This window comes from Typopeltis vanoorti, chromosome 2 (genome assembly GCF_054136105.1).
Source record: "Typopeltis vanoorti isolate ZY-2024b chromosome 2, IOZ_Tvanoo_1.0, whole genome shotgun sequence".
Classification (NCBI taxonomy): Eukaryota; Metazoa; Arthropoda; class Arachnida; order Uropygi; family Thelyphonidae; genus Typopeltis; species Typopeltis vanoorti.
Genome location: NC_143550.1, coordinates 26,747,366 through 26,775,364, shown reverse-complemented (window position 1 = coordinate 26,775,364; position 27,999 = coordinate 26,747,366). Strand labels below are relative to the sequence as shown.

General features: G+C 37.3%; 1 protein-coding gene across 3 annotated transcripts in view; it reads left to right on the top strand.

Annotated features, from left to right (window-relative positions):
- LOC150108891 (uncharacterized) overlaps positions 1-27,999 on the top strand; it is a 461,422-nt gene that overhangs the window by 419,475 nt on the left and 13,948 nt on the right. For all 3 annotated transcript variants that reach the window (XM_090410738.1, XM_090410720.1, XM_090410728.1), the window contains 2 exons: positions 18,586-18,645; positions 26,883-26,980. In XM_090410738.1, coding sequence (XP_090266864.1) covers positions 18,586-18,645; positions 26,883-26,980 — 158 coding nt within the window. The remainder of the gene's footprint in view (positions 1-18,585; positions 18,646-26,882; positions 26,981-27,999) is intronic.

Sequence of the window (27,999 nt, the reverse complement as noted above, 5' to 3'; positions counted from 1 at the left end):
TTTTAGTATCTTTAAAGGATGCAGCTATTCTCTGAACTTGCTTGATAATTAAGTAATTTTTAATTGTTTGTGCTATCATGAAGTCACTGCCAGAAAAACCTGTGGCATTTTAAAGTATCATAAGTTAAAAGATCGATATTTCTTGTTCTGTACTAATGCTTGCCATTGGCAAGTAAAAATATAATTAAAATAACTTGTAGAAGAAAACTTGCCTGTCTTTGTGTATGTTATAATACATATGTTCCTGCTTTGCTTAGACAATAGCCACAGCTGTTCTCAAAAGGGGAAAAAAAAAAGCTGATGAAATTCTTAAGAATTCCAGTATATAAACCACATTACGAATTATGAGCAGAAAAACTACTTTTTTAGTTCTATGTTTCTCTACTAGGTTGCAATGGATACCGTGTTGTTTTTTTTAATGTGGCTTCCCTACAAAAGGTTTTTCTGTAAATTTGTAGTACATTAGATCGTGGATGGCCTAAGGATTTTTTTTTCTATTTTTATTCATTTTATGTAGTCTAAAACCTCACTCTAGAGACCAAACATCGAACTTTTGCAATCCATTTCAGGCCTCCAATAAACAGGGCAGCAGTCTCTCACCAGGCAGTGAATTTCATCATCTACCTTCTAAGACAATCAGAAACATCCATGCCCATGATGGCATTTAAATCTGCTGCATATTGAATGGAGAGCAGATGCATTAACCTATAAAGCAAGTGAGCCTTTGACAACATGCTGACCTGTGGATAACCAGGCCGGCATGTTGTTAAAGTACTTTAGATATTTTGTCTGTTACATGCTGGATTACATTTTCTTTATATTTTCCACCTTCATGGTTATTTGCAGTTAACTGGTTGGGGTAGAAGGGGAATTGTAGGATATTATTCATCTTGCTCTCATATCCATTTTGAGATTGGGTATGGCTGAGGTATTTAAACTCCTAGTCCTTCTTCTCTGTGCTACTAGAGATCTTGTATGTTCTATTGCTCAGCATTTTAATTATTCCTAGCTTTTGCATGAGAAGTTAAAATACAGTATAAAGGTACCTTTCAGTGTCAGTTGGATTTTCTGTATACTGAATAAATGAGTCCTCTCTTCCTATCCCCCCACCTGCAGAGACATCTAGCAAGAGTAAAGTTAGACTTCTGATTTTTGCGGAGAGATTAAGCCTGTTGTGGGACACTTCTTTTATTCATAAAATTTTCATTAAACTGGAAAAAAGCTTCTTTCATATATATCATTTGAACAGTAAGAAAATATCCAGTAGAGAAAGAATTTGTATTAGGCATAAGATTTTTAAATGTATTAATTCCTGTTTGCTATTGGTATATTCATTGTTAAACCATTTTCAGCCATTAATTCCATTTGAGTTAGCTTATTAAGTGTCTCTCTCTTTTTGCATCTGACTTAGACTTGACAGATTTTTCTAAAGAAATATATGAAAAAAGTAAGCAGAACTATTAGAGAATTGTAGAACTAATAAATATTTTTTTTTCTCTTAATTAGTTATGTGTTCTATCTTATCAATATCATAAACAAGCTCACAAGCATGACTAGGGATTATAATGCTTTGACCCTTAGAACAGCAGCCCTAACTCTGGCCTTCCTGCTTGCCAGTTTTGAGCAGAAATCACCACATGACTTGTGGACACACAAAATTAACATAACAGTGATAACTATCTCTGGTACTTTGAGGTCTTCTCCTTTCCCACATCACTCCTCCATGCATCAGAAAAAAAGCTGTCATCAAAGAAATAAAATCAAAAACAACATCAACCTTCCCATATATCAAGATATATCCTCACCTTAATTCCAGATCTCCCATTGGGCTTGTGGAAATACCAGATGATAGTCCCCAAGACCAGTGGAGAAGACTGGAATGAATTAGAAACAGGTATCTGATTGCTGCCTTCAGGATACTTCTGGAACCAACAATGGGTTTAGGACCAGTCAAGGCTGCTGTGCTAACTTGTTCTGGGAGGAATTGCATAGTCTGCACAGCACCACATGTGTGGAGGTGACTGTGAACAGAGTCTCACTGATGACTCTCCCACTCACACTCTCTCCTTCTCCAGAGGCCTCAGGAGAAGGTTAACTGAACTGCCAGTCTGTATGAGGGCGGTCTGAAAAGTTCTCAGCCTAACAATGAAAAAACGAATTTATAATTTCAAAATTAGTTTTATTTTTCAATATAATTTCCCTTAAGACTAATACATTTATTCCAGCAATGCTCCAGTGCCATTATCCCATCCCTGTAGTGGTTCTCAGTAAGATCTGCAAAATACCCCTTTCTCTACAGTTGCAATCATCTCTTGATTCAAATAAAAATGCTGACCAGTGAGGAAGAGTTTTCGTTTTAGGAAGAGATAGAAGTCAGAGGCAGCCAAATCTGGGGAGTAGAGTGGATGTTCCAACAATTCATAGTGCAGATCCCTTAATTTTCCCATTGCCAAAACACCTTTGTGGGCAGGTGCATTGTACTGATGAAAGATGATTGTTTTCTTCTGCAAACTGGGTCTTTTCTCATCTGTTCGTCTTTTTTAAAAATTTCGGGAATTTTTTCGTCTAGTCTGGTTAAAAGGTTAGAATGATATTCCCCAGTTATTGTTTTACCCTTTTCAAGATAATTAATAAACAAAATGCCTTTAGCATCCCAAAACACCGATGCATGACCTTTCCTGCTGATGGAACCGACTTTGTCTTCTTTGGTGATGAACAACCGGCTTCTGTCCACTGTTTTGACTGCTGTTTGGATTCTGGTGTGTAATGGTGAATCCAAGTCTCATCTGTAATAATAAATCGATGCACAAAATCAGTTTTATTCTTGTTAAAACACTCCAAGCACTGTTCAGAGATTTTCATGCGAGTGTGTTTTTGATCTGCTCTGAGCAAGCACAGCACCCATCTTGTGTAAAGCTGATTCATTTGCAATTCTTCATGCAAAATATATCCTACACATTCATTTGAATTGCCTATATGCTCAGCAATTTCAAGCACTTTGACTCGCCAGTGATCCAATCTGGACCACCCTCGTATGTAGTTATATAACTTTGTTCATTAACTTCTTGTATTTTTCCCCATATGCTAAGTAAATAATGAATATTGCTTCCCAAGAATTTCAGCATAACCACAGAAATCTTAGAAGTTAATTAAGAGCTCACAGTGAGTTCTTTGTCTCATGTTATTAAGCCAGAGGGTTTAGGTATTGGGTAAAAAAAGTTTATCAGCATACTCGCATCATCAGATTCAGAAACAATGACATACCGTAAGTTCATAAAACTAAATTATAAGTTCTGTCCTAAAAAAAAAAGGATATAGACTCTATCAACACAAAAACAGCCCTTCTCATTGAACACATTTCTACAACCAGATTTAAATTATCCAGAATTGAACTCAGCACATTTATGCTACATTCTGCACAGGCTTCCACACTACCTGCACAGCTAGGGAAGCCTACAGACAGACTTTCTGCCAACAAAGTATTAGCAAAAACATTATAAACACTTAATCCACAATGGTGATATTTAATTTGTCTTCACAGAGCCTGACAAATGTAGAATTAAATGTCTTATTGAAAATCTTTCATCTTGTCTTAATTTCTAAAACATTCCCAAAGCAGTTGTGGTTGTTTGGGATTATGACCGAAGAAACTAAGGCAATGAGACTAATACATATATTTCTTCTTGCTAGTTTGCTATTTTGTAGCATGAAAAAGTCAAGTTTCTGAGAGAAAATTCTCTAAGACCATTTAACTTGTCTTTGGATGAAAAAAAGTCATAAATATTCTCTGTATCTTTGAATTTGATTCCAGGTCAGTCTAACCAAGGGGTTTTGGCAATACTGACTGTGAGCTACAATGGTTGCCCCAGAGTGGACACTGTGGCTAACATCGGGGGGAGAACAAGACTTTGCAGAACTCATCTGCTTGCAAACAGCAGCTGTATTAAAAGTAAAAAGCCAGTTCGAAATCCAGTAGACACTTGCTTTAGATGAACCCTTAAAGACTTAAACAAATAGCTTGTTATAGTGCAAGGTTTGCTATAGCAGGAAATAGAATAAAGGAGATGGTGGGATGTTATTACATAGGCATCTTTGGGGTATAAACTCATCAAGGGAAGCCCTAAACATTTCACAAAGCACTGACCCATTTTTTCGCAATATCTGTTAAGCATTGTTTTGAAGTCATTAACCAACAGAGCACTCACAACTAACTCTGCTGGCAACTCATTCCACTCTCCAAGCAAAAATTAAAGTTTTACACTTTTGCTAACCACGTTTTTGCTCAATTTCCGGTGATGATCCATTGTTCTCTTATTAATCATGTACTGAAAAATTTCTTCTGTATCAGTCCTGTAAAAACCGTATGTAACTTGCACATCTCTATCGCATCTTCCCTTCTTCACCTTTCTGTAACCCATAAATCTTCAATCTATCCTCATAAGAAGCATCCCATAGACCTGTCACCATGCTGATTACTCTCCTCTGGATCCTCTCTATCTCTTGCTCATTTATAAGAAACTCAGTTGATCAGAACTGTACAGAGGAATCTGGATGTGGCTTCTTTATCAAAGCATTATAACAAGTATAATAAGTTTCTTATCTCTGCTTACCAGCTTGTTCTTTAATAACCTGGTAATCCTATGAGCTATTTTAGCACTTTTGCAATATGTCCTCTGAAATTTAACTCACAGTCCACCAACAACCAGAAATCCCTAGCCTCTTTACTTTCCTGCAGCTTATAGCTGATAATCTTTTTCACCCAAAACACATAATCTTACATTATGCCACTTTAGCTGACATGCCATTCTCCATTGCATGCACTCTCAGGCTATTTAAATCATCCTGCAAGATCTCTACATCTTTATTAACTAATGCCCTATCCAGTTTTGCATCCTCAGCAAACTATGAATATTTCTGCTCAGATTGTTTCCTGTAACATAAATGTGGTCCAGGTAGGAACTTATAGCACACTGCACTGGTCATACCCCTTTTTCTGGATTGTACTCCTCCATAAAACTAGTCTGATCCATCAATCAGTTTTTTATCTTCATCACAAATTTTGTATCCATACTCATTCACTCCAATTTCTGTAAAGGAATTGCATGCAGTGTCCCGTTATATATGTCTTTGTGAAGTTTACAGCATCATTATATAGTCATTCCCAGTTCAGTTGTTACTTTATTATAAAAAAGTGAGTGAATTACTGAAGTATGACATATCTTTCCAAAACCATGCCCCTCTCCCCTATCCCAATAATAACCTATTTCTGTTCATCCCTTCTTGAATTTTGCCCTTAAAACACTTCTCTGATATTTTTACTGCTCCTGAGATGGTGATTGGACAATAATTTGCTATCCCTATGTTAAAGCTTGTTTTTGTAAGAAAAACTGTTTTTCTCCTATTTTCACTCCCTTGGGACCCCACTAGAGCTAAAACTTAAGTAATGTGATAAGTAAAAATGCAAATTCTCCATCATATTCTGATATTATGCAAGCTGATTGTTCATCTAATCTCATAGCTGAATTCAAGATTCTATTATATTCCCTACATTTGTAGTTCATTTGCATTCCTTTTACATTATTGCAGAATCTTCAACTGAGTTCCTCTGCTACTCTGAGTTTGCCTTTCCTACATAATGGTTACTTTCCTGGTCTATTCTTGCTGCTTATCTTTTTCTTTTGATTCCCTCCATAAACATTTTGGGCTTCTACTTTAATGTAGCTTCTACTCATCCATTTCATTTCCACTTGATCTATCCTCCTGACTATAGGTATGTAGTTTGGTACTGCTTCCTTCAAACATCCAAGCCTTGTGATTTCTTATGCTGTGGCACTGATCCAAGCTGTTCACTGAAGTTGTTGTAATTAGTAGTTCTATCATTCTATATGTTTAGCCACCTCCTAGGTCAAAACTATATGGCTACTCTCACCAGCTGACAGCAGCCTGTAGCCACCTTACAGACAAATCCTCTGATGCAGTCACAAGGTCCAACATTCTGAATTCCCTCCTATCTCCTTCTACTGTATGCTGCCCTAACTGATTATTCTTTAGTAGCCACATAAATTCCATTTCCTCTCACACATGTGCCCTTCCTCCATCCAATGTACTGTATGTCTCAATAGTTGGAAGTCCCTATACAGATTGCTCACTCTTCATTCATTGTATACCTTGATGTATACTATCCACATTATGCTTTGCTCTGTTGGCTATTATCTCCTGTGGAACTTCTACCCCCCCCCCCCATACACACACTAGTTTATCTGCTATCATCAGCATTATTTCCCCAACCTCATCATGTCTTCTCTATCCTCCCTGAATGTAGTATGTAAAAAAATTATTAAAAGCTATTAATCAAATGACAATTTACCGAAACATAATTCATTGAATGAAAGCTTCATCAAATAATGAATTATCTGGTGTGAGGAGTCTGTTTATTAAAAATAACTTCAATTTTTATTAAATTAATGATGCTTTTGAAGCTTATCTACCAGCAGCAGATTTAAGTATAAGAATAAAGCTAGGAAGTAACTTGTTTGCATATACACAAATGTGAGGAGTTAGAAACAAAGTAGTTGAGTTTGTTACTTTGGTGAAACCTAGCTCTCAGAATCAGATGTAGTAACTGGTATTGGATATTTTAAAGCAGCGCTTCCCAAACTGTGGGCCGCGGCCCCCCTTCGGGGCCCCATAAGTTTTGTTGAGGGAGGCCGTGAAATAATGAAAACAAATTTAAAATGTTTTAAGACTAAGTAGATTTTTTATATTTTAATGGAAAAATTCACGCATTGATGTTGGTTCACAAACTTTGCTTCCTTCGTATTTCAGCGCTTAATGAATATTAGTAAATATTGCTTATTGATATGTTTCATTTCAAATCAGTGGTTAATTGTATTTACTTCAAATGCTCTCCAGGGAAGCTCCAAATCTTCCTGTCCCTTTCATCACATGTTTGTAATCAGGGACTGCTGATATTGACTTTATATGCATATCAAAACTCGTTTAATATTATCACTGTCATCCGAGCTAGTTTTCTGTCACCAATAAAAGTTTTGCACATATTTCACACATGAAAAAAAGCTTAAACAAATTCATGTGGGGAGATAGTAACTCCCTTGCAGTGGTAAACAACACGCCCTCCCTAACAGCCACTATACTGCAGAGGCAATAAAAACAAGTACTTTTATTATGCTTGAATAAGGTATGAGGAGTCTGTGTAATATATTTCCCAACAAATAGTGCAATTAGAGACAACTGAGATAAAAACATACTAATTAATGAATCGCATGTCCCCTCATACAGAAACTATGCTGTATAGACTGAAACAAAACCATATGTTGCATGGGCAAACACAGTATCTAACTAAAACCTATTGTGATTAATTAGTTGTGTGTGAGTTTGATTTCCCAAGGCAGCAATAAAATTCAACCGAACGTGTTAAAATTCATAAAAGTGTATATATATATATATATATATATATATATATATATAATAAATGTTATAGCAGTTTCACATATGGAATTCAGTTGAAGAGAGTTAGCATTTCAACTCAGTTGTCAGCTATGCTTTTATCTTTCGGTTGCACGATCTTTTGTTAATACCACACTAATCATATGCACGTTTTAATAACCTGCCTTTGCTGTCTGTTTCACGTTAGGCTTAATTACCGTAAAGGGAGAAAAGTCACAAAAGAGAAAAATGGTCCTGGTCCGGGGATTCCCTTATTCAGGTAATATTCACTAATTTCATGTTATCAGTCTGTGGTGTGCCAGTATCGGTAAGTGGTGATATTATTTGATCTAATATACGTTAAAAAATTTAACCCTGAGATGGATAAGTGGCTGATAAAAAAAAAAAAAAAAAAAATTTTTAATTCCTGCGAACAATCAGAAGAAGCAGAAACAGACTGAAAAAAAAGGACAGTATTTCATATTTTACCAGAACAGCCCGCATCGTCTTCAGAACCAAACGGTAAGAGACAAAAAATATAATATATGCATTTGATTTTTGCAATATTCGCTGTGTATATTTTGTTTTGAATATAAATACAATAAATATTATAATAATATATCTCTCTATTACGATTTTTTTTCGAGGGGAGCTGTGAAATATTTAAATTTTTGCAAAGGGGACCCTGACATCCAGAAGTTTGGGAAGCACTGTTCTAAAGAATCATAGAAGAGATGGGAGTGGAGGGGACTACTATTAATGAGTGATAATGGTAATAATGTACTGTGTAGCAGTAAGTTTGATGCTATCTGATGTGACGTGGAGGCTAACAGGATGAAATATGTGGTAGGGTGTTGCTATAGGCCTGGCAGTTCATTTATTGGGGATGAAGAAATGCATCGGCGAATTACAAGCAATTAATATAGGTGACTTAAATTATCTGAATATTGATTGGGTAGTAGAGAAAATTTATGATAAGAACAAAAGAGAATTTACTGACTGTTGTGAGACAACTTTCTCAAGCAGCGTGTGAAATAAAGAATTCAAGGCCAAAGAGTGTTAAATTTGATCATAGGGTCATATGGTCAGGCTGTTGGGAAATAGCCAACTCTATGGATGTTCTGGTTACAACAGATTACATGCTGAATTACAAAGGTGGAAATTATGACAAACTCAGGAGAATATTATCTTTGGCCCCATGGTATCGTTTTCTGAATGAGAAGGATATCAACAGTGCATGAGAAGTCATCCCAAAGTGTGCATCAATTTTAACAGTGCATGAGAAGTCATACCAAAGTGTGCATAATTTTTAATCCCCTCCCCATTGGCATTTTTTCTATTTTTTCTATATTAGAAAATAATTAGAAAGAAATAGAAAATAAAAACAAATCCTAATGCCTTTATTATTAACAGAGTAGGTAGAAATCCTTTAATCCTAATTAACTTTTGTAGGTTTGTCAATAGCAGTCTCCATCATTAATAGCTGAACTCTTTCTGTTTGATTTTCAAGGCATTGGGTGAATAGTATAGCAAACTCAGGGACTCATTGAGGGAGGCCACTTCAATTCATTCACACTGATTGCACACACCACATTCAATGGCATTCCCTTCCGATCATGCATTAGTCTATGAGAGAAAAATCTAACCCTCACCCCTTCTTAGCAGCATTCATTCTCAGCTTCCAAGAATGCCCTCTTATCCTTTCCCCAACCTCTATAAAATGAAAAATTTCATCAACTGAAATTCTCTATGGCCCTTTCAGAAGTTTTTATCTTAATCACATCACTCCGCTTGCTCCTGTTTGCTAGTATCTGCAGTCTACAAATTCTCAATCTGTCTTCATAGTCAGTATTCCACAATCTTGATATCATTTTAACACTCTCCTTTGCATTCTCTCTCCACTGTATTAGAATCACAATGGAAACCTGGAGACCAGACCTGTGCACAATAGTTCAAATGAGGTCTTATCAAGGCCTAGTAAACAGGCAAAATGACATCCTTATCTCTACACATGAAAGTTTGTTTCAGCATCGCAGTTATTTTTTGAATTGTATCTGCAATCTTAACTACGTGGCCACTAACTTCATCTTCCCATCTACTAACACTAGAAGAAACTGATACCTAGCCAGATCAGTTTCTTCTAGCATAATCCCACCAATATAGTACTACAACATTGTACATACAATCACACCAAAGTGCATGACTTTACATTTACTGACATTGAATTGATATCCATTTTTCCATGCCTGCATTTCTAGCCTATTCAAATCATTCTGCAAGTACTGCATATCAGTAGCATTCCTGATTACTCTACCTATCTTTGCATCGTCATCAGCAAATAGTTGTATGTCGCCTGTCAAATCCTTCCCAATATCATTAAATGTACAGATTCAATAACAGTGGAACCGAGAACTGATCCTTGTGGTACACTGCTGGTTACCTTAAATCTTGCAGCCTCACATCCCCCATAATACCACTTTTTGATATCTGTCATTCAGCCATTGTCTTATCAATGCTGTATTCTATCTAAAGCCTTAGCAGAATATAAAAGTATCATGGTATACTCATTCCCCCTGTCTAGTTCAATGGTTATATTATTATAGAATGTGAGCAAGTTGCTAAAACGTGACCTTCCCTTAGTAAAACTATGCTGTTCATTGCAAAGTAGAGATTCACTGTGAACCCATTTCTGAATATGAGCCCTAACCAATTTTTCCAAAATCTTCACCACCATCACTCCTAAGATGTGGATTGCTCAATTACCAAACTATAACCTGTGCAAAGGAATAGCCAGAATGTTTGTCTGAAATAGTCTTATGGAAATTTGTAGAGATGCAAGTTTAAAAACCATTTCAGGGAGGAGAAAAAATCTTATATGACTGTGCCAGAGATCATCTAACTCAAGAACTAGAATAAAAACTTAGAAAAATTCTTCTAGTTGGTATCTAGAACTGAACTTCTTCTGGCAAGCTAGCATTATGGTACCAGAAACATTGTCTGAAAGATGTGCAGGCACCTCCAAAGATTTTAATGAGTTCTAAATTTAGATTTTGATTCTCTTTCTTGAGCATACTTTTAACTTTTATTCAATATTGTTCTGAAAAAGAAGAAACAATTATAAAGGTACAGGAAACGCTTTAAAATTTACACTGTGGGGGGGGGGGGGGGTGGGGGGGGGGGGGGGTGGGGGGGGGGGGGGGTGGGGGGGGGGGGGGGTGGGGGGGGGGGGGGGTGGGGGGGGGGGGGGGTGGGGGGGGGGGGGGGTGGGGGGGGGGGGGGGTGGGGGGGGGGGGGGGTGGGGGGGGGGGGGGGTGGGGGGGGGGGGGGGTGGGGGGGGGGGGGGGTGGGGGGGGGGGGGGGTGGGGGGGGGGGGGGGTGGGGGGGGGGGGGGGTGGGGGGGGGGGGGGGTGGGGGGGGGGGGGGGTGGGGGGGGGGGGGGGTGGGGGGGGGGGGGGGTGGGGGGGGGGGGGGGTGGGGGGGGGGGGGGGTGGGGGGGGGGGGGGGTGGGGGGGGGGGGGGGTGGGGGGGGGGGGGGGTGGGGGGGGGGGGGGGTGGGGGGGGGGGGGGGTGGGGGGGGGGGGGGGTGGGGGGGGGGGGGGGTGGGGGGGGGGGGGGGTGGGGGGGGGGGGGGGTGGGGGGGGGGGGGGGTGGGATGCATTGCTTTCTTACATTGGATTTTCTGGATTTTCCTATCCTGTAAACAACTTTATCCCATGCTTACCTGGCTGATTCCATCAGCGTTTTCATATGAGTCTCCAAACTTGTTAATTTTTTTTATTAATATTTGTATATTTTGATATTAGGATTATGAGGATAGATTGAGAGTGTGGACTCGCACTATTTGACGTGTGTGTGTGGGGGGGGGGGGGGATAGAGAGATGATATAATAGAAGTCTAGAAATATCTGAGGTGTTATAGGATTGGTTGTATTTAGTATGCATGATTTTAAGAGAGGGTGTGAGAGCTGATGTGGGTGATGTATATGGCCTCCCTTGTTGAGTCCTCTACTACCTGTATCTGTATTCAAGTCTACAGTTCATCTCTGAATGCAGTTTGAGTTCCCTTTTTTATACATTGGTTGATTATTTTTAAAACTTTATTACGTGGTTTCATTTCAATATGAAAGTTGCTCTGAAAAATAAGTCGCTTATTACTTGTTTTCACTTGATGTGAATTATTGCACATCTTTATGCTGGAACATGGGATTAATAATGACTAGTCCATGTTTGGAACAGAAATCCAGCAGGTACTTACCATTCTTATTAGTTTTTTTTACATTTCTGTATGTGTGGTATTCATTTCCTATTCTACTGCTGTTAAGATCTTCAACTAAGACAAACTTTTCATTTTTATTTGTGTCAGCTACCTTCTCTAATAACTCAAAAAATTCCTCCACTTCTTAGTTTGATAGAACTGCCTGTAAGACCATAGGCAGAAATGGCCTACGGGCCTCTCATTCAAGAAGGTTATCATCATAGTTAATGTTGATTACTATAACTACTCCTTCCTTTCCCTAATCAGTATTGCCTGTATAGAACATCTCATATTGGATATTTAGAAGAGTGTCATCCATTTTTGTCTTGTGTCATCAACACCAGTGATGTTGTCTGGTAATTTGCTAGCTCTTCTGCCAGTTTCACTTCCTTTCTGTTGATGCCTCTTACACTGCTAGTGCCATTCATGAATTCTGCTGATAAGAGTTAAGTTTGCTAAATGTGAAACATGCTGTTAGAATGGAAGTGTTAATGACTTGAAAGATGACAAATATGGAATGAAGGATATGAGAAAGAGTTACTAGAAGAAGCAAAGAAGAGAAGTGAGAAAATAAAGATAGTAAGTCAGTTGCTAAGGTTGAAACATGAGCCATGATGACAAATGTATGTATTGGTTTTACAAAAAAATTATACCCAGATTCTAGATTTATGGAGTGAATTTGGATTATGGCTGAAAGATTGCACTTAAATGGTTTTGGAGTTAGGTCTATGAAGAAAGTGTTGTTTGGGAAGAGAATGGAAATGCAGAAGCAGAAAATTCTCAAAGAATGCTGAATATAATTTCTCTGATTTTAGATGTGAATGGGATCGTTAAAAAATGTGTAATGGGTACTTGTATGTCCAACAGGATATTGCAATTTATATATACTAATACCAGCAGTATCAATAGGGAAGGTAGGATATCATTGGATAGTTTGCATTGGCCAAATATTATAGGCACTGGAAAGATTAGAGAGCAGAAGGAGGGTTGGTGGTGGAATAATAATGTACAAGAAGTAGTGACGGCTAAGAGGGAGGCAAAGCAGAAGTGGGACGAGTCAAGAGAGGAGTACAGAGAGAAAAAGCGAGAAGCCAAGAGAGTTGTCACACAGGTGAAGGCCATGGCATATCAAGACCTTTATGATCAATTAGAAACAAAGGAAGGACAGAGAAAGATTTATTGATTGGCAAAATGTAGAAATAAGGCATCAAAGGACTGGAGGAAGGGTATTAACACATTCGCTGCCACGCTACTTCGGCATAGTCTGTTCCCGTACGCTGAGCAATTTCACTTCTTCAAGGTCAGTACGGTAATCTTGTTGCTGGCGGTAAGCGTCATACGAGTATACTCGTAGTTGGCTTGTGCAGAGTACATACCATCTATGAGAATACACAGTTTTGATGCTAGCCCCACAAGCCAAGCAATTTCACTTCTTCAAGGTCAGTACAGTAATCTCGTTGTTGGCGGTAAGCGTCATACGAGTATACTCGTAGCTGGCTTGTGTGGCTGGTTTACCAACTGCGAGTATACTCATAGTCGGCAGCGAACGTGTTAAGGAGGAATGTGGATATAAGAAACAGGTGGAGAATATACTTTGAAGGGCTTTTGAATGAAGAAAATGCAAGGACTCACAGAGAAGATGGGGAGCCTTATGAGTGAATGGTGCAGAACATTGGTAGAGTGGAAGTGAAGGAAGCCATAAAGAGGATGAAGAATGGAAAATCAGTGGGTCCTGAACAGGATCCCAGTGGAGGCATGGAAGGCACTGGGGAAAGAGGGAATTGCCCTGCTGTGGGACTTGTTAATAAAAGTTTGTCAACAGGAAAATATACCCAAGGAATAGAGGGAAAGTACTCTTGTCCCCATCTACAAGAGTAAAGGGGATGCACATGACCGTAAGAATTATAGAGAAATAATATTGATGTTCCACACAATGAAAATCCTAGAGAGGGTTCTTGATGGAAGACTGAGGAAGGAGGTGGAGATTGCAAAGGAGCAATTTGGCTTCGTGCCTGGTCGATCGACGATAGATGCTATCTTTGGGTTACGACAGATGATGGAAAAGTTTCGAGAGAAGCAACGGGAGCTACATCTGGTATTTATTGATCTGGAGAAAGTGTATGATAGAGTGCCAAGACAAGAAGTCTGGAGGTGTCTGAGGGAGAAGAAGGTACTGGAGAAATATGTCAGGTTGGTGCAGGAGATGTACAGAAATGTGAAGACAAGAGTTCGAACCTGCCTGGGAGGGACAGAAAGTTTTCCAGTGACACTTGGCTTGCATTAAGTCCGTTCCCGTTTAATATTGTGATGGAGGTGGTGACGGAGGAGGTGAGAGAAGATGCGCCTTGGACTGTGTTGTATGCAGATGACATCATGCTGTGTGCAGAATCAAGAGAAGTAACAGCTAAATTGAAAAGTTGGAGGAAAGTACTGGAAGAGAGAGAGGTGTGAGACTGAGCAGAAGTAAGACAGAGTATGTGTTGTAAAGTGGATGGCAGCCAGGAGACAGATCTGGAGCTGGAAAGAAATGTCATCAGGAAGGTCAGTGACTTTAGATACCTAGGTTCAACAATGAAAGAGGATGGTGAGGCTGAGAAGGAAGTGGGATGCAGGATGGAGGAACTGGAGAGAGATGGCTGGAGTGCTATGCGATGAGGGTGCCGATCAATCTAAAAGGCAAAATCTACAGGACAGTAGTGAGACCAGCTATGATGAATGCTATGGAAACTGTGGCCCTGAGGAAAAATAACATCAGCAGGATGGAGGTAGCAGAGATGAGAATGCTTAGGTGGATGTGCAGTGTGACCAGAAAGGATCGTCTGAGAAATGACTATGTGAGGGGAACAGTGAAAGTTACAACTTAGGAGCGAAGATACAGGAGGCAAGGTTGAGATGGTTTGGTCATGTGATGAGGAGGGAGGACAAATATGTGGGAAGAAGGGTCATGCAGATGGATGTGCAGGGGAGGAGGAAGCACGGGCGACTAAAGAAGAGATGGTAGAGGAGGACTTGAGGATGAAGAACTTGGATGTGGCTACAGCCCAAGGCAGGAGGTTGTGGAGGAGGCTCACCACAAACAGCGACCCTACTTAAGTGGGAAAAGCTGCAGAAGAAGATTATAGGCACTGGTTGACAGAGGAAAATATAATTACAGTGTGACAGAATGTGAAGAGTATTATATTTTTAGGAAGGATACATAAAACAAGATGGAAGATGGGTTATTGCTTAAGATAGCAGAAAAATTCAAATAATAAGAATGGCATGCATTGGCAAAATAGTTCCTTGAGCATATAGCAATTATTATGAAAGACTTCAACTGTGGAAACATAAACTAAAAGGAAATAGAATTTATGCAGTTATGGAGAGTTAATTACCTAAACCAGCATGTAGTGGAAGGTATCAGATTGAGAGTGGTGGATCTGGCAACAGCATCAAAAGATTTGTTCAGAATTCAAGTATCCACTCTTCATCCAATTAAAGAGAGCGATCATTCAGTCTTGACCTAGAAGGTGGCTGAGCATGTGGAAGTTTCAGTTAGGAAGAAAGGAACTACAGCATGGGTGATTTTGACAAATTTAGGAATCCTGGAGTAGTGCCATATCTTGAGAAACTACAAGGGAAGGACATTAGCAGTGGAAAGGAAATGGTCAAGAAGCATTTGCGATGGATGATATACCCAGGATTGAGTAGCATCATTAAGCAGGAGCAGCAGTAAAATAAAATGTTGAGGAGAGAATATAAAGAGAAATGTGATCTGCATGTTCATGAAACAATGCAAAGCATAGGTACTTGCTTGGTATTGTTCATTACCATTCCTTACTAGCATGGAATGTAAAATCAGATTATGAGAGCAAATTAGCTGAGAATAGCAAAGACAATCCCAGAGTTCTTTTGCTATGTGGTGAGTAAATAGAAAGGTTATAGTTCAACTTTAATAAATGCAGATAACAACAGAAGAAATAGTTGAATTACTGAAGGATCACTTTTTCAGGGTGGTATCACACAAGTGGAGATATAGCATTGAAAGCTATAGAGATTGATGTGAGAATACGGTAATGAACTGAAGGTGCATATAGTGTGAAATCTTAATGTGAATGCGGTCATGGGATTAGATGGGATATCATCCCATGTGTGCCAGAGAATTGACATTGCCCGTGACTAGAAATATTTCCAGTTCTGCATTGACAGTTAATTGGCCTTGGGCTAACTGCGGCTTATACTGTACTTTGGCTATCCCTATCAAGGTGACTCACCTTCAGTACCACTTATCTTGCCTCCATAATGCCTTCCTTCTCCTCCAGTTTGCTTGTTACTTCTCCATTTCATATTTAACCGCCTGATCTTTTGCAGTACATTCAGACATTGCTGCTGTTAAATAGTTCTTGATTAGACCAAGGCTTTCTCCCAAGTTTTCCATAATGACTAGCTTTGTAGTTCAACATGTTTTTTCTCAGAGAAGTCTTTGTGGTTGACAATGACCCAGGTGATCAAACCCCAATTTCTCAGTTTTTACTTGTCTTCTATTGGTAGTTGTTCCTTAAGATTCATTCTATTTGCCATCAGATGCTATTTGCTCATTAAAAGTCTATTTTACCATAATTAATCCTTAACAAACACCCTTTTGTTATTTGCTAGGCCACTTTGCCTCTGTTTCCTTGCACCACACTCTACATTCCCAAGCTTCTTCATCTCATGCCTCATACTCACCAACTCAGCTTCTAAGTCTTGCATCACTTATTCAATGTTGCTGTTATGTGTCAGTTGTGCCCTCTTTTTCATCTGTCAGCTTCATTCCCCTTTTCACGCCGTAAGTCTCACTCACTTCCTTGCTGACACTAATGGTATGCCTATTCTTCCTTCTGTATACTTCTTCTCCCAATGTTCCACACTGACTTCTATCTTTTGTGCAACATCATTTGCTCCACATCCCTCCCCATTCTTTTAAGGAAATCTCATTCCAATTGAATGACATACTTCCTGCATATTCACATACTCTGCCACTTTTCTTGTTCATCCTTTCCACATATACATCTTCCACATTCACCTGTTCATACATATTACACTCATAGCAGTGTGCCATCTTAAAAAATTTCACACCATTCATGCTAGTTGACTTACACACTGACCAAAGAAGTGAATTTGCTCTTACATATAGAAAGGCTTAGGTGTCATTGATTATTCATAATAGCATTTCACAGCATAAATAACACCAAAAGAGGGGGGGAAAATGCATTTATTAAACTTTTTAATATGTCACTGGTTTTTATTAATAACTCATTATAAAAATATTATTAAAAACTGGAGAAATATTAGTAAGTTTAATAAATGTATTTTTTTCCTCTTTTGGTGTTTATGCTGTGAAGCTCTATTATGGACTTTGCTCTTAACTGCCATTTCAGATTTTAGCATCCAAAACATAATGAAGCATTGTATAATATCATTGTAGTTATCATAAAAATAATTTAATTAACTATGTAAAATATTATCACATATTAAACCAAAATAAACTTATCTTACTAAAGCTCTTCAAATGTTAAGCATTTCAAACAACAACAACCAGTAAGTAAAGGGGATAAAAATCCTTTATTGTTTTTCAGCCAGTATGCGAAACTAAGATCGAAAACTACGATCTAAACGTTTCATGTCAGCGGATCCAAGCGTAAGTGACCACTTAGTAGTGCCACACCAAGGCAACTCGATGCAAAGGTGGAGCAAGCTCCCTCACTATCATTGATATTTTCTCATAATGTAAAAATACAGCTCCTAGGAGTTGTAGAACTGCTTTACATTATGAGGAGAGGTCACTACCCAGACCGGTTTCAACCTTTTTTGAGGTCTCATCAGTGAGTAGCTAGACCTAGATAATATCTAGGTCTAGCTACTCACCTTTGCATCGAGTTGCCATGGTGTGGCACTACCAAGTGATCACTTACGCTTGGATCTGCCGACAGTTCGTTGGCATGAAACGTTTAGATCATAGTTTTCAATCTTAGTTTCGCATACTGGCTGAAAAACAATAAGGGATTTTTATCCCCTTTACTTATCAACCTCGCCAGAAAAAATAGCCGTTTGGCTTTTCATCTTAGTTATAATATGTTATAATATAATATAGTGGCACACCTTTCTGGCATTCGTATAGCCAGAAAGGCGTATAGCCAGTTCTTTTTACTTAAACTTTGATATTATCTAGGTCTAACTACTCACTGATGAGACCTCAAAAAAGGTTGAAACCGATCTGGGTAGTGACTTCTCCTCATAATGTAAAGCAGTTCTACAACTCCTAGGAGCTGTGTGTTTTTACATTATGAGAAAATATCAAGAATAGTGAGGGAGCTTGCTCCACCTTTGCATTGAGTTGCCTTGGTGTGGCACTACCAAGTGGTCACTTACGCTTGGATCCGCTGACAGTTTGTCAGCATGAAACGTTTAGATCGTGGTTTTCGATCTTAGTTTCACATGCTGGCTGAAAAACAATAAGGGATTTTTATCCCCTTTACTTATCAACCTCGCCAGAAAAAAATAGCCGTTTGGCTTTTCATCTTAACAACAACCAGTATCCAAACAATTATCTGCTTTCTTAGAAGAAAAATTTCATACTCTATAAAGAATTGCATCTCTCTAGCAAAGTTGTTTCTAGCATAATGCTGTTTTCATGTTAAGCAATATTCTATAAATTAAAGGTACCAAGACATTATATACTTGGTTTAATCCTTTATCCGAGTGTAAGCAAACAAAGTTTGCATTGAAATATAATTCAATAATAAAGCAATATTCTAGTCATATGTGCTGTATTTTTAATAAATGGTAAAACCAACAACAGTGTGTTTGTGTAGAGTGTACTAGATATTTTAGTAGACATGTTCTTATACATATTTCTTTATTTAGGATATATTAGCACTTCACAGTTTGCCTCTTCTGGGTTTTAAACTGGAAATATTTACTGAGGTATGTAAATATTTAATTAATTCACTAATTTTTTTTATCAGTTTCGCTATTAAAATTGGTATACAAACTTATCTTGCTAGCCATCATTTTTAGTTTATAAAAACTTCATAACATATTAAAACGTCTTTTAAAAATTAAAATCTAGTTTGGAGTTTCATTCTCCAGAAAATATTTGAATACTTTTTTTATAATGTAAAACTCACTTTTCAGGTTTACTTTTAATTTGAATAGAAAACTGCTGTTTCATTAACCATTTACTAAATGTGATAAGTGCTGTTGAATGTCATCAAAGGCATTCAACTTTTTCGCTTTTTCGACTGCAAAACTCTAACCCTGATTAAAATTATTTTAATTATTAAAAAAAGAAAAAAAACGAAATAAAAACATATATTAAAGAAAATTTTCCTATATTACCTACAACTTACCTATTATCAAATGAAATCCTGAACAAAAAAAATGTAACACTAATATTACCACTCGTAGTCGATCAAATGACCAGACTGTAGCCATCGCGACGAATTTTTGTATTTATCGACAGTGCAACAATGTTGCATTTCCAAGAACTTAATGTTGCAAGTGTTTGGAAATTTGCCAAAAAATAAGGCATTATTGTTTATTCAAACCCAGTTCAGGAGTTTTGATAACGTTTTTGTTTTTTAATGAATACAGACATTGTTTAGTAAATAAAATTGTTTCGAAATTCTCGTTCGTAAATTGAGTTTGTGTTTTGTGAATTCTCCTTTATGCATTTATTTTTGATAATAATAATAATATATGTGTTTATTATACAATTTCAAAATATTTACGAGATAAAGTATATACCACCGTTCATCATCTATCCTTTAATAAAGAATTTCAATAACCGGCTCAACCGGCTCGCTAAATTTGAAAAATTTTAATAACCGGCTTGCACGAGCTGGTCCCAACACACCACTGATCATACCCACTTTCAACAGCTATCACTGATGCAGTTACTGTCCAACTTTCAATCAGAACTCTGTTAACAGTGTACTGCATCTACACCCTCCTGTCTCATATCTCTTAAGAGGACCTTGATGATGTTGTATTAAAGTTACCGCCCTCTTAATAGGGGATTTAAATGGATACCACGCACTTTGGGGTAATGTTCAAACATGAGAGGAAGAGTTGTTGAGCATGTGCTTGACAACAATCTCTCCCTCCTAAACACAGGAAGCAACACCTTCCACACATCTACCTAAATATTCACTGCCATAAATTTATTTGAAATGATTACTTTCCTGTGTATCTTTCTTCCTGCATGCATAATTATGCACTCCATCACAGAAATCATGATGAAAAATTGAACAGGCTCGCTGGCTTATCTTCTTTTCGTTAGTAGAATTTGACTCTGCAATGATCAGCTCTTCTTCCATCAGTGATTCAATGAATTATGTGACAGGGTATATTATACAAACTGTTGCAACTGCAATTTCTAAAACATCTAGTTGCTTTCTACATTTCTACCATTAGCCATAGTGGAATGACAATTACACAGTAACTAAAGAAGCTGAGAAGAAAGAGATATTTTTTGAAGATACTATACTACAAACCTAATTGCTTTCAAATGTGCCCAAGCAAGACACATTTGGTGTCACGGCTAAAAGGAATCCTGGATCCAACAGCATAAGAACAACAACCAGCACTAGAGAAGTTTGGGACAAAATCAGGAAAATGTGGGGGCAGATGTGTCACCCACTGGCTCTCTATCCTTGAACATAATGGTTGCACAGTTACTGATCAAACAGCAATTGCTGATATACTCAGAATGGATCAGCTGTTGCACTTTTTCAACAGAATTTTCTGTGAGAGCATATTTCTGGATATTTTTACAAAAAACAATTATATTTGCCTTTACTAAGCCAGGGAAAAGGAATCCAAAATTCCCAAATAACTACTATCCTACTGCTCTGACCAGCTGCTTGTGCAAGATTATCGTAGAAATTATTAACTTTGTCTATTATGATTTCTGGAGAGATACAACCTTTTTTTTTTTCATAACTAAACTGGACTTCCAAAAATATCATTCTACTACTGATCATCTTGTCTATCTATAGAAATCCATTAAAATGCCTTCCATAAACACAAGTATCCTGTATCAGTTTTCTTTGTTATGAAAAAAAAAAGCATGTGACACTATTTGGAGATTTGGAATACTGAAAGACCTATATAATATTGGTCTCAGAGGAAATCTCCCTCTTTTTATCAAGAACTTCTTATCTAGCCAAATCTTCCGAGTGGAAAGCTAGAGAGAGTCCCACAAGGTTCAGTTTTAAGTGTCATGCTTTTTTGCAGTCAAGGTCAACTCAATAACAGAACAACTTCCTCCAATAGTAAGTAATGCCTCTGTTTTTTTATATGGTTCCCACCCACAAAAGGTTATTTGTAAACCTATAATAAATTTGTACTGTGGGTGGGTTAAGTGTTTGTTTGTATGTTTTATGCATTTTCTAAATTTATTTTTTACATAGTCTGGCAACCCTGCTGTAGAGATGAAACATAGAACAGAACTTTTTCAAGTCACTCAGGAGTATTATAATATCAAATGAATATGACACTCCGAAAAAGAATTATAGTCAAGCTTCAACCAAGCACCTCATACAATACTAAACTCTTCTATAGGAGTGATATCAGAATGGAATATATCTCCTCATTGAAGGATGTGCAGGAGAGTATATCTACATGACTAGTGACCATAATGGCAGCCAAGATGTCTTTGTTAGGGGAGTTTAACATGAGAGATTTTGTTCATCATGTGAAATGTATTCATTATGAGAAGTGAAAGACTTGTGGAAGGAAAATGAAATCTGTGAGCAATTATGTAAATATTGTTTTGAGAGTGAATGCCAGTTGTGTGGGGTGAGTAAAACATGATAGCAGAGTGGAGAATGTTGACAAAATGTGTCTGTGAGATTATTGATAAAAGTGCAGTAGTAGAAGGAGATTGAAGAGGATTTCATGAAAGAAACAGCATGCTTATGTGGAGGCCTTCACAGGACAAACGATTGTGTAAACGTAAGGCGAGTGATAGAGCCAAGAAGAGGTGTGAGGTGAGAAAAGGGAATATATGATACTCAGAGAAAGTGAGCATTTTTATGATGATTCTGTGATCAGAGGATCAAAGATGTAAAGGGAAATAAGAATGTAATAACTTTAAACTGGGTTTCTCGAGGATGAGGAAGTGGTAATGTTGGTGTAGTGGATCCAGAAGCAAGTGACTAACATGGTGAGTGGTTTGTGTGGAATGTTCCTTATGACATAGATTGAGAACTTGTGGGTTGCTGATTAGTTGATAGGCATAAAAGCATACATATGACAGAATTGTTTAAGTTACTAAAAGGGCTTTATAGGACTGGTACAGAGAAAAATTTTTACCACTTGGCTACAGTGGGCAGAACAAGCTGTCATTCCAGAAATTAGTAAAGGAATCAAAACTAGATTTCTTTTTTTATTGAAGAGTGGTGAATGAATAGAATGGGTTGCCAGCATCAATGACTAACAGTGTCTGTTGTGAGTGCTTTGTTGTTGAATGAATTCAAGGATACCACACAATTGTGTGCTTAGTCTGTGCCTTCCATGATGAATCTTTGACTGCATAGATTGCCATATAGTAATAATTTTGTGGCTTATTATTAGATTCAGAATTGAATTTTCAGTTCCATTGTTTATACAAGAACTACTGTGATATGTGGGACAAATTTGTGTTATTGAAAAAATCTGTGTCAAAAATTAGAGCATGATTTATGAAACATCACAGCACATTTTTAAACATAATTTATGTGTATGTTATAATTTTTCTATTACAAATGGTCCAGTGAAAAGTATAATTGAAATGGCTTGAATAAAACAGCTCATCCTCACATTTTTCAAGAGCTCTTGCAAGGTTCCAACCAAATACTGATATTGTAGCTACATCATTTGATAACAGAAATAAGAAACAAATATGACACGAGTATAAATGTACGAGTATTTCTCATCTTCCATGAAAAGCCAATAAGGAAAATGTCATCCTTCTTTATTCAAAAGGCTTTAAACAGTCAAACTTCACCAGAATGTAGTTTGACTGTTTCAGGATCTCCTGAAATAGTCAAACTACATTCTGGTGATATACTTTTTTGAAACATTATGTCAACAACAATCAGGGAAACTACTGAGAGCAACATCAACAGATGGAACACCAGTTATAGTAACTCCTCATAAAATACTAAACTCTTCTATAGGAGTGATATCAGAATGGAATATATCTCCTCATTTGAACATCTCCATGATGTTCCAGATGAGGAGATATGTTCAGAGCTTAAAGATCAAGGAGTGAAAGGTATGAGACACATTCTTATTCATAGGAATGGTTCCCTGGTTCTCACTAGGAACATCATCCTTACTTTCAGTACACCCAAACTTCCAACATCTGTAAAAGCAGGGTACATGAGCTGCTTTGAATGACAGAAATATGGACCTGCCAAACTGTCTGCCTTGGCTCTAATCAAAGAACACGATAATCAGTCTTGCTCTGACAAGAAAGCTAAATATGTCAACTGTCAAGGGGGGGGGGGGGTCATCCGGCCTACTCCCATGCATGTCAGAATGGAAGGATGAAAATGAAATACAAAAGATTAAATCATAACAAAATCATATCAGGATGCAAAAAGGAAGTTAGACATCACACCTGTCCTAAAAATCCTCTTATGCTGAGAAGGTGGCAGTTATGAAAATATCAACAGTAACTCAGACTTATGTGTCTGTTCCACCATATCTGAACTTTATGCTGAGTGCTTCTCTGTGGAGTACATCAGCCACACAACCTATGATCTCACTTGATTAGCACTCACTTGTTTAAAAAATTATGAAAAGGATATCACTGAAAGATGAACCACCAGACATCGCCACATGAAAAAATGGTGCTTCAGTATCAACTTGAAAGTAAATTAAATTTACCAAGTGATCCTGACATCAAATGATGTATTGATTATTTTTCCAGAGGAAGAGAGACACTGGTGATGCATACTTTCCAAAGTCAGTTAATGAATATAAACCTGATAAACCCTCATTCTCGTGGTGATTAGACAAGTCTACAAAGCCATAATAATAAGATAATGTTTACAGTCTAACTGTTGTGGACAGTTCCACTAAACATGATATCAAGATTCTGTTACAGAAAAACAACCCATTATGTTTCTGTGTGGGGCACCATATTTAAAATCCTCTGAGGAACCTTAAAGAATTTCACTGTTATCCATAAGGACAGAATGAGCGATAGCCGTGTTCTCGGTGTTTAGCAGCTGTTCTTAGTGGGCAATCATAAATCGTTCCTACAGATTCAATTTAATGCTGCTCTGGAAGAAGTATCAATTCTTTACTTATTTGTGGGATTTCTTATTACAGTATATTCAAGAAGTAGAGCTTGTTGCTGTCCTGAATGCTTCAGCAGAAACAGAATTTCAAGGAATACAATGTTAGCACATTAAAAAATTTGAACGTTTACAAAAGAACTTGGCTTGCAAACCTTAACTACCTCTCAACATGGTAATAAACCTATCAGCACACTCACGCGTGGCCACAACTTTGCTATTGCACCTAAAAAGATCTCTGCAGAAGAAATAATGATACAGGTAGAATGAGGTATCCTCAGTCTTTCCAACCATATTGCCAACAATGTCAGACTGGATGTAACCAGTGTTCTTACTCAAGCCAAACCCCCAAAAAGCAATCTATCAAAAGAAGAATTCAAAGCATAAGCAAAATGTAACATTATGGCCCATTGTGGATGGCATTGATTCCTCCACATACAAATTAGCCAAAGTGCTCACATAATATACTGGCAACACACCTTCACACATAAAAATCTCAGTCCACTTTAAAGGCAGTATAGAAAACCTCTCACTCTAACACACTGACATAATTGTCAGTTTTGATGTCTCCTCCTTATTCACCAGTGTCCCACTCAAAGATACCCTAGACCTCATTGAAGCCAAATTTCCTCCCAATATCTCAGCCCTATTTCAGTCCACCAAGAACTCAGGCTATTTCATTTGGCAATGAAAATTCCACAAACTAATAAAGGGGACAGCCAGGAATTCTCCACCCCTGGCCAACTTCTTTATGGAGGCCTTTGAAGAAAAAACCTTAAACTTTGCTTCACATAAACCCACTGTTTGGCTACACTATGTGGATGATGTGTTTGCCATTTGGACACATAGCCTGGATACACTCCACAATTTCTCAACACATTTAAATAGTCAACACCCCCAGGATCCAGTTTACCTTGGAAAAGGAAAACAATAACAGTCTTTCTTTCCTATACACTCTTACATGCCAGCCTGATGGTTCTCTGGCTTTTTCTGTTTACAGAAATCCCACACATACAGGTAGATACATTCACCAGCAGTCGCCCCCTCCCCTCCCAACAATATGGGATTATAAAAACCCTATATAACAGGACAAAATTAATCAGTTCGGATAACAATCCCCTAATTATTGAACTTAACTATATTCTTAATACCTTTTAAGCCAATGGCTGCAATCCCAAAAAATATTAAAACCAGTTAACCATAACCCTTCCCCTTCATAGCAAAGATTACTCTAAATCTATCGCCATTCCATATCTGGGGTACATCCAAAAAGCTAACAAATCCTAAGAAAACATGGAACTCACAACTAGTTACAAACCACATAAGAAATTGGCATCTCTTATCCTCTCCACCAAAGACAAGCCACTTCCCTAGATCTACCTGGAATATACCAGGTCCCTTGCAGTTTGCAAACTGTCCTACTACAGCCAATATCTGGATATCCAAACACAAGGACTATATCCAGTTCCACCAATACAGCCACTCAGGACTTGATGACCATGCATTGGACCCCACCACAGAATACACTGAAAAAAGTCCACTTTATTACACCATAGCAAGAATAAGTACGAAAGATTATTTCTTGAATCAGCCTCAGCTCTGAAAAACTTCCCAAACCCAAATTGAAATATTTTGAAGAAAAAAACACACATTCCAATTGATGTCATTTTTATTTTTGTTCAAAATCAAATTTCATAGAATACTTCACAGATTGCCTGAGGTCGGGCTTCAACGACTTTGCTTTATAGATAATAGTATGCAAACCTTTAATTATATCAAATGTGAAGTGTACATATTGTGAAAAGTATGAAATACGAAATTAGAAGAAAGTAGATATTTATAATTCATTTTTTAATAATTATTAATAATAGCAATTTGTTTCGTTTTTCAACTGTGAGTTTATTTGAAATACTACTGCATATAATTTTGCAATATTTTTAAAATTAGCCTTGAAATAAGAATGTAATGCAATTTAACGTCTTGTTCATAAAAGCAGAAAGAGTTGTTCTCAAACAGCAGCAGTATGCCTAAATCTCACATCCTAACCGGCAAATGCACGCTGCATGTGAAAAAAGAAAGTGGGTAGTGTAAGGATGCCCCGTAATGATATCCCGGGTGAGCGCCCAGCTTGTCTAAGTGCTTCTGCCAGCTCTATACTAAACATTGCGAAAAGCAACTTGCAGCTTTTGCTAAATGTTATTAAAAGTCACAGTATTTATTGCAATATATTCAGTGCATATCCACATTTAATAAATGCTAATATTGAAATGTATTTTTATTTTATTTTCTCTACTCACTTCAGTGCCCCTTGAAGAAGGTCCCCAATGCGACGCATCATCTGCTTACTATGTTAAGCTGGCCCTGTTTGCAAGGTTCTGTAGCTGTTTTATAAACTGTGTTGTATAATTTTGATATTCAGCAGTGCTGGATTCCCAGCCACATTAGAATTAAAGCAAATGGGATTGCAGCTGCTAAATCAGCCCATAATTTTCCAGATGTTGTTTGTCAGTCCTGTATATGGATAGTTTACAGTTACATGTATGTAGTTTTCTTGTTAAACAGCATATGTGTCGTGTCATGCCAATTTTTTCTAGCACCCACAACTAGCATTTATTTTATCAGATTCAGCCACAGTATCGTTTAATTTTTTAAATAATGCTAATTTAATTTGCACTTTTTTACAAAATATAATTTACTCTTCTGTTTTTTCCTTGTAGCCTACATCCATTCTTTGTCTTAATTTTTTTGCACAAGGCAAAATTCATTCTGTGCATCATTCTAATCACACTATTTTTTTGTTTAGGTATTTATTTGATTGAATAAACTAGCCATACAATTTCTGTTAATCATAATCATTTTCCCCATCAACAGCCCTATGAAGGAATCGATCCTGGATTATTATTCAAGTTGACACATCAGGGTCAGTCTCCTATGACCTTTCATGCTGAAACATTAGGATCTACTGAAAGGCAGGTTAATTTATATAATAATTCCAAAGTATTTTTTATGAAGAGTATACATATTCTTTATAGATATAATTTTAACATATGAAGTATATCTGTCTCTAGTTTCATACAGATTGTATGATAAACTCCAGTAATAGGTTCTTTTGATCAGCTAGTAGTTTTAAAAGAATATGATGTGCTAGCAATTTATATTGAATAATTTGTTATAGTGAATTTCCTATACATGCACTATATCAGTCAGATCACTGCTGAAACTAAGTGAAGCAGTAGCAGCTTAATAACTAAACTTCCATACCCATAATGGGATTCAAAACACAGTCTCTTCCTTGGAGAGCAAAAATACTATCCACTTGGTCGACCAGATTGGAATCTGGTTGACCAAGTGGATGGATGCTTTGTTTGTAATGTTCAGCTTGCAAGTTTCAAAAGCAACATCTTTTCATTATTTTAAAAAAAAAAAAAAAAAAAAAAAAAAAAAAAAAAAAAAATGGTCAGAATGATTTTTTGTGTGCAGATTTGGTCTCTCAGATTCCAAGGGAATGAAGAAGCTGTGAAAAAAGTACAAGGAATTAATATATTAAAGACTTAATTCTGTATGTTAGTCAAATAAATATTAGTTTAATATCCAACGTTTCACTGACTGATATCTGTCAGCATTATCAAAGGAATACACTGGTAAGCAATAGAAAGTAACAAAACTAGGAAACTAACCGACAATTCTAAAAATTATATAAAGTTATCACTGTGGGTGATACGCGTGTCGTAAGCGCAACATTTTATTTGTTGAGATATTTAATTATAATTTTCATGAAAGTTCATTTCTTTTTGGTTAATTGATCTGATTAGATTTTCCATATATCTGGTAAGATTAGGCCTTGATTCTTATTTACGTTACCTGTTGAACGGGTGACTTTAGCAGCTTCTTTAAATGTTCTGGAATGGTAGTTGTCTTCTATGTAGGGCATATGACTCATATCCCATTTAATATTATGGTTGGTAGATGCAAAGTATGAAGAAAGGCC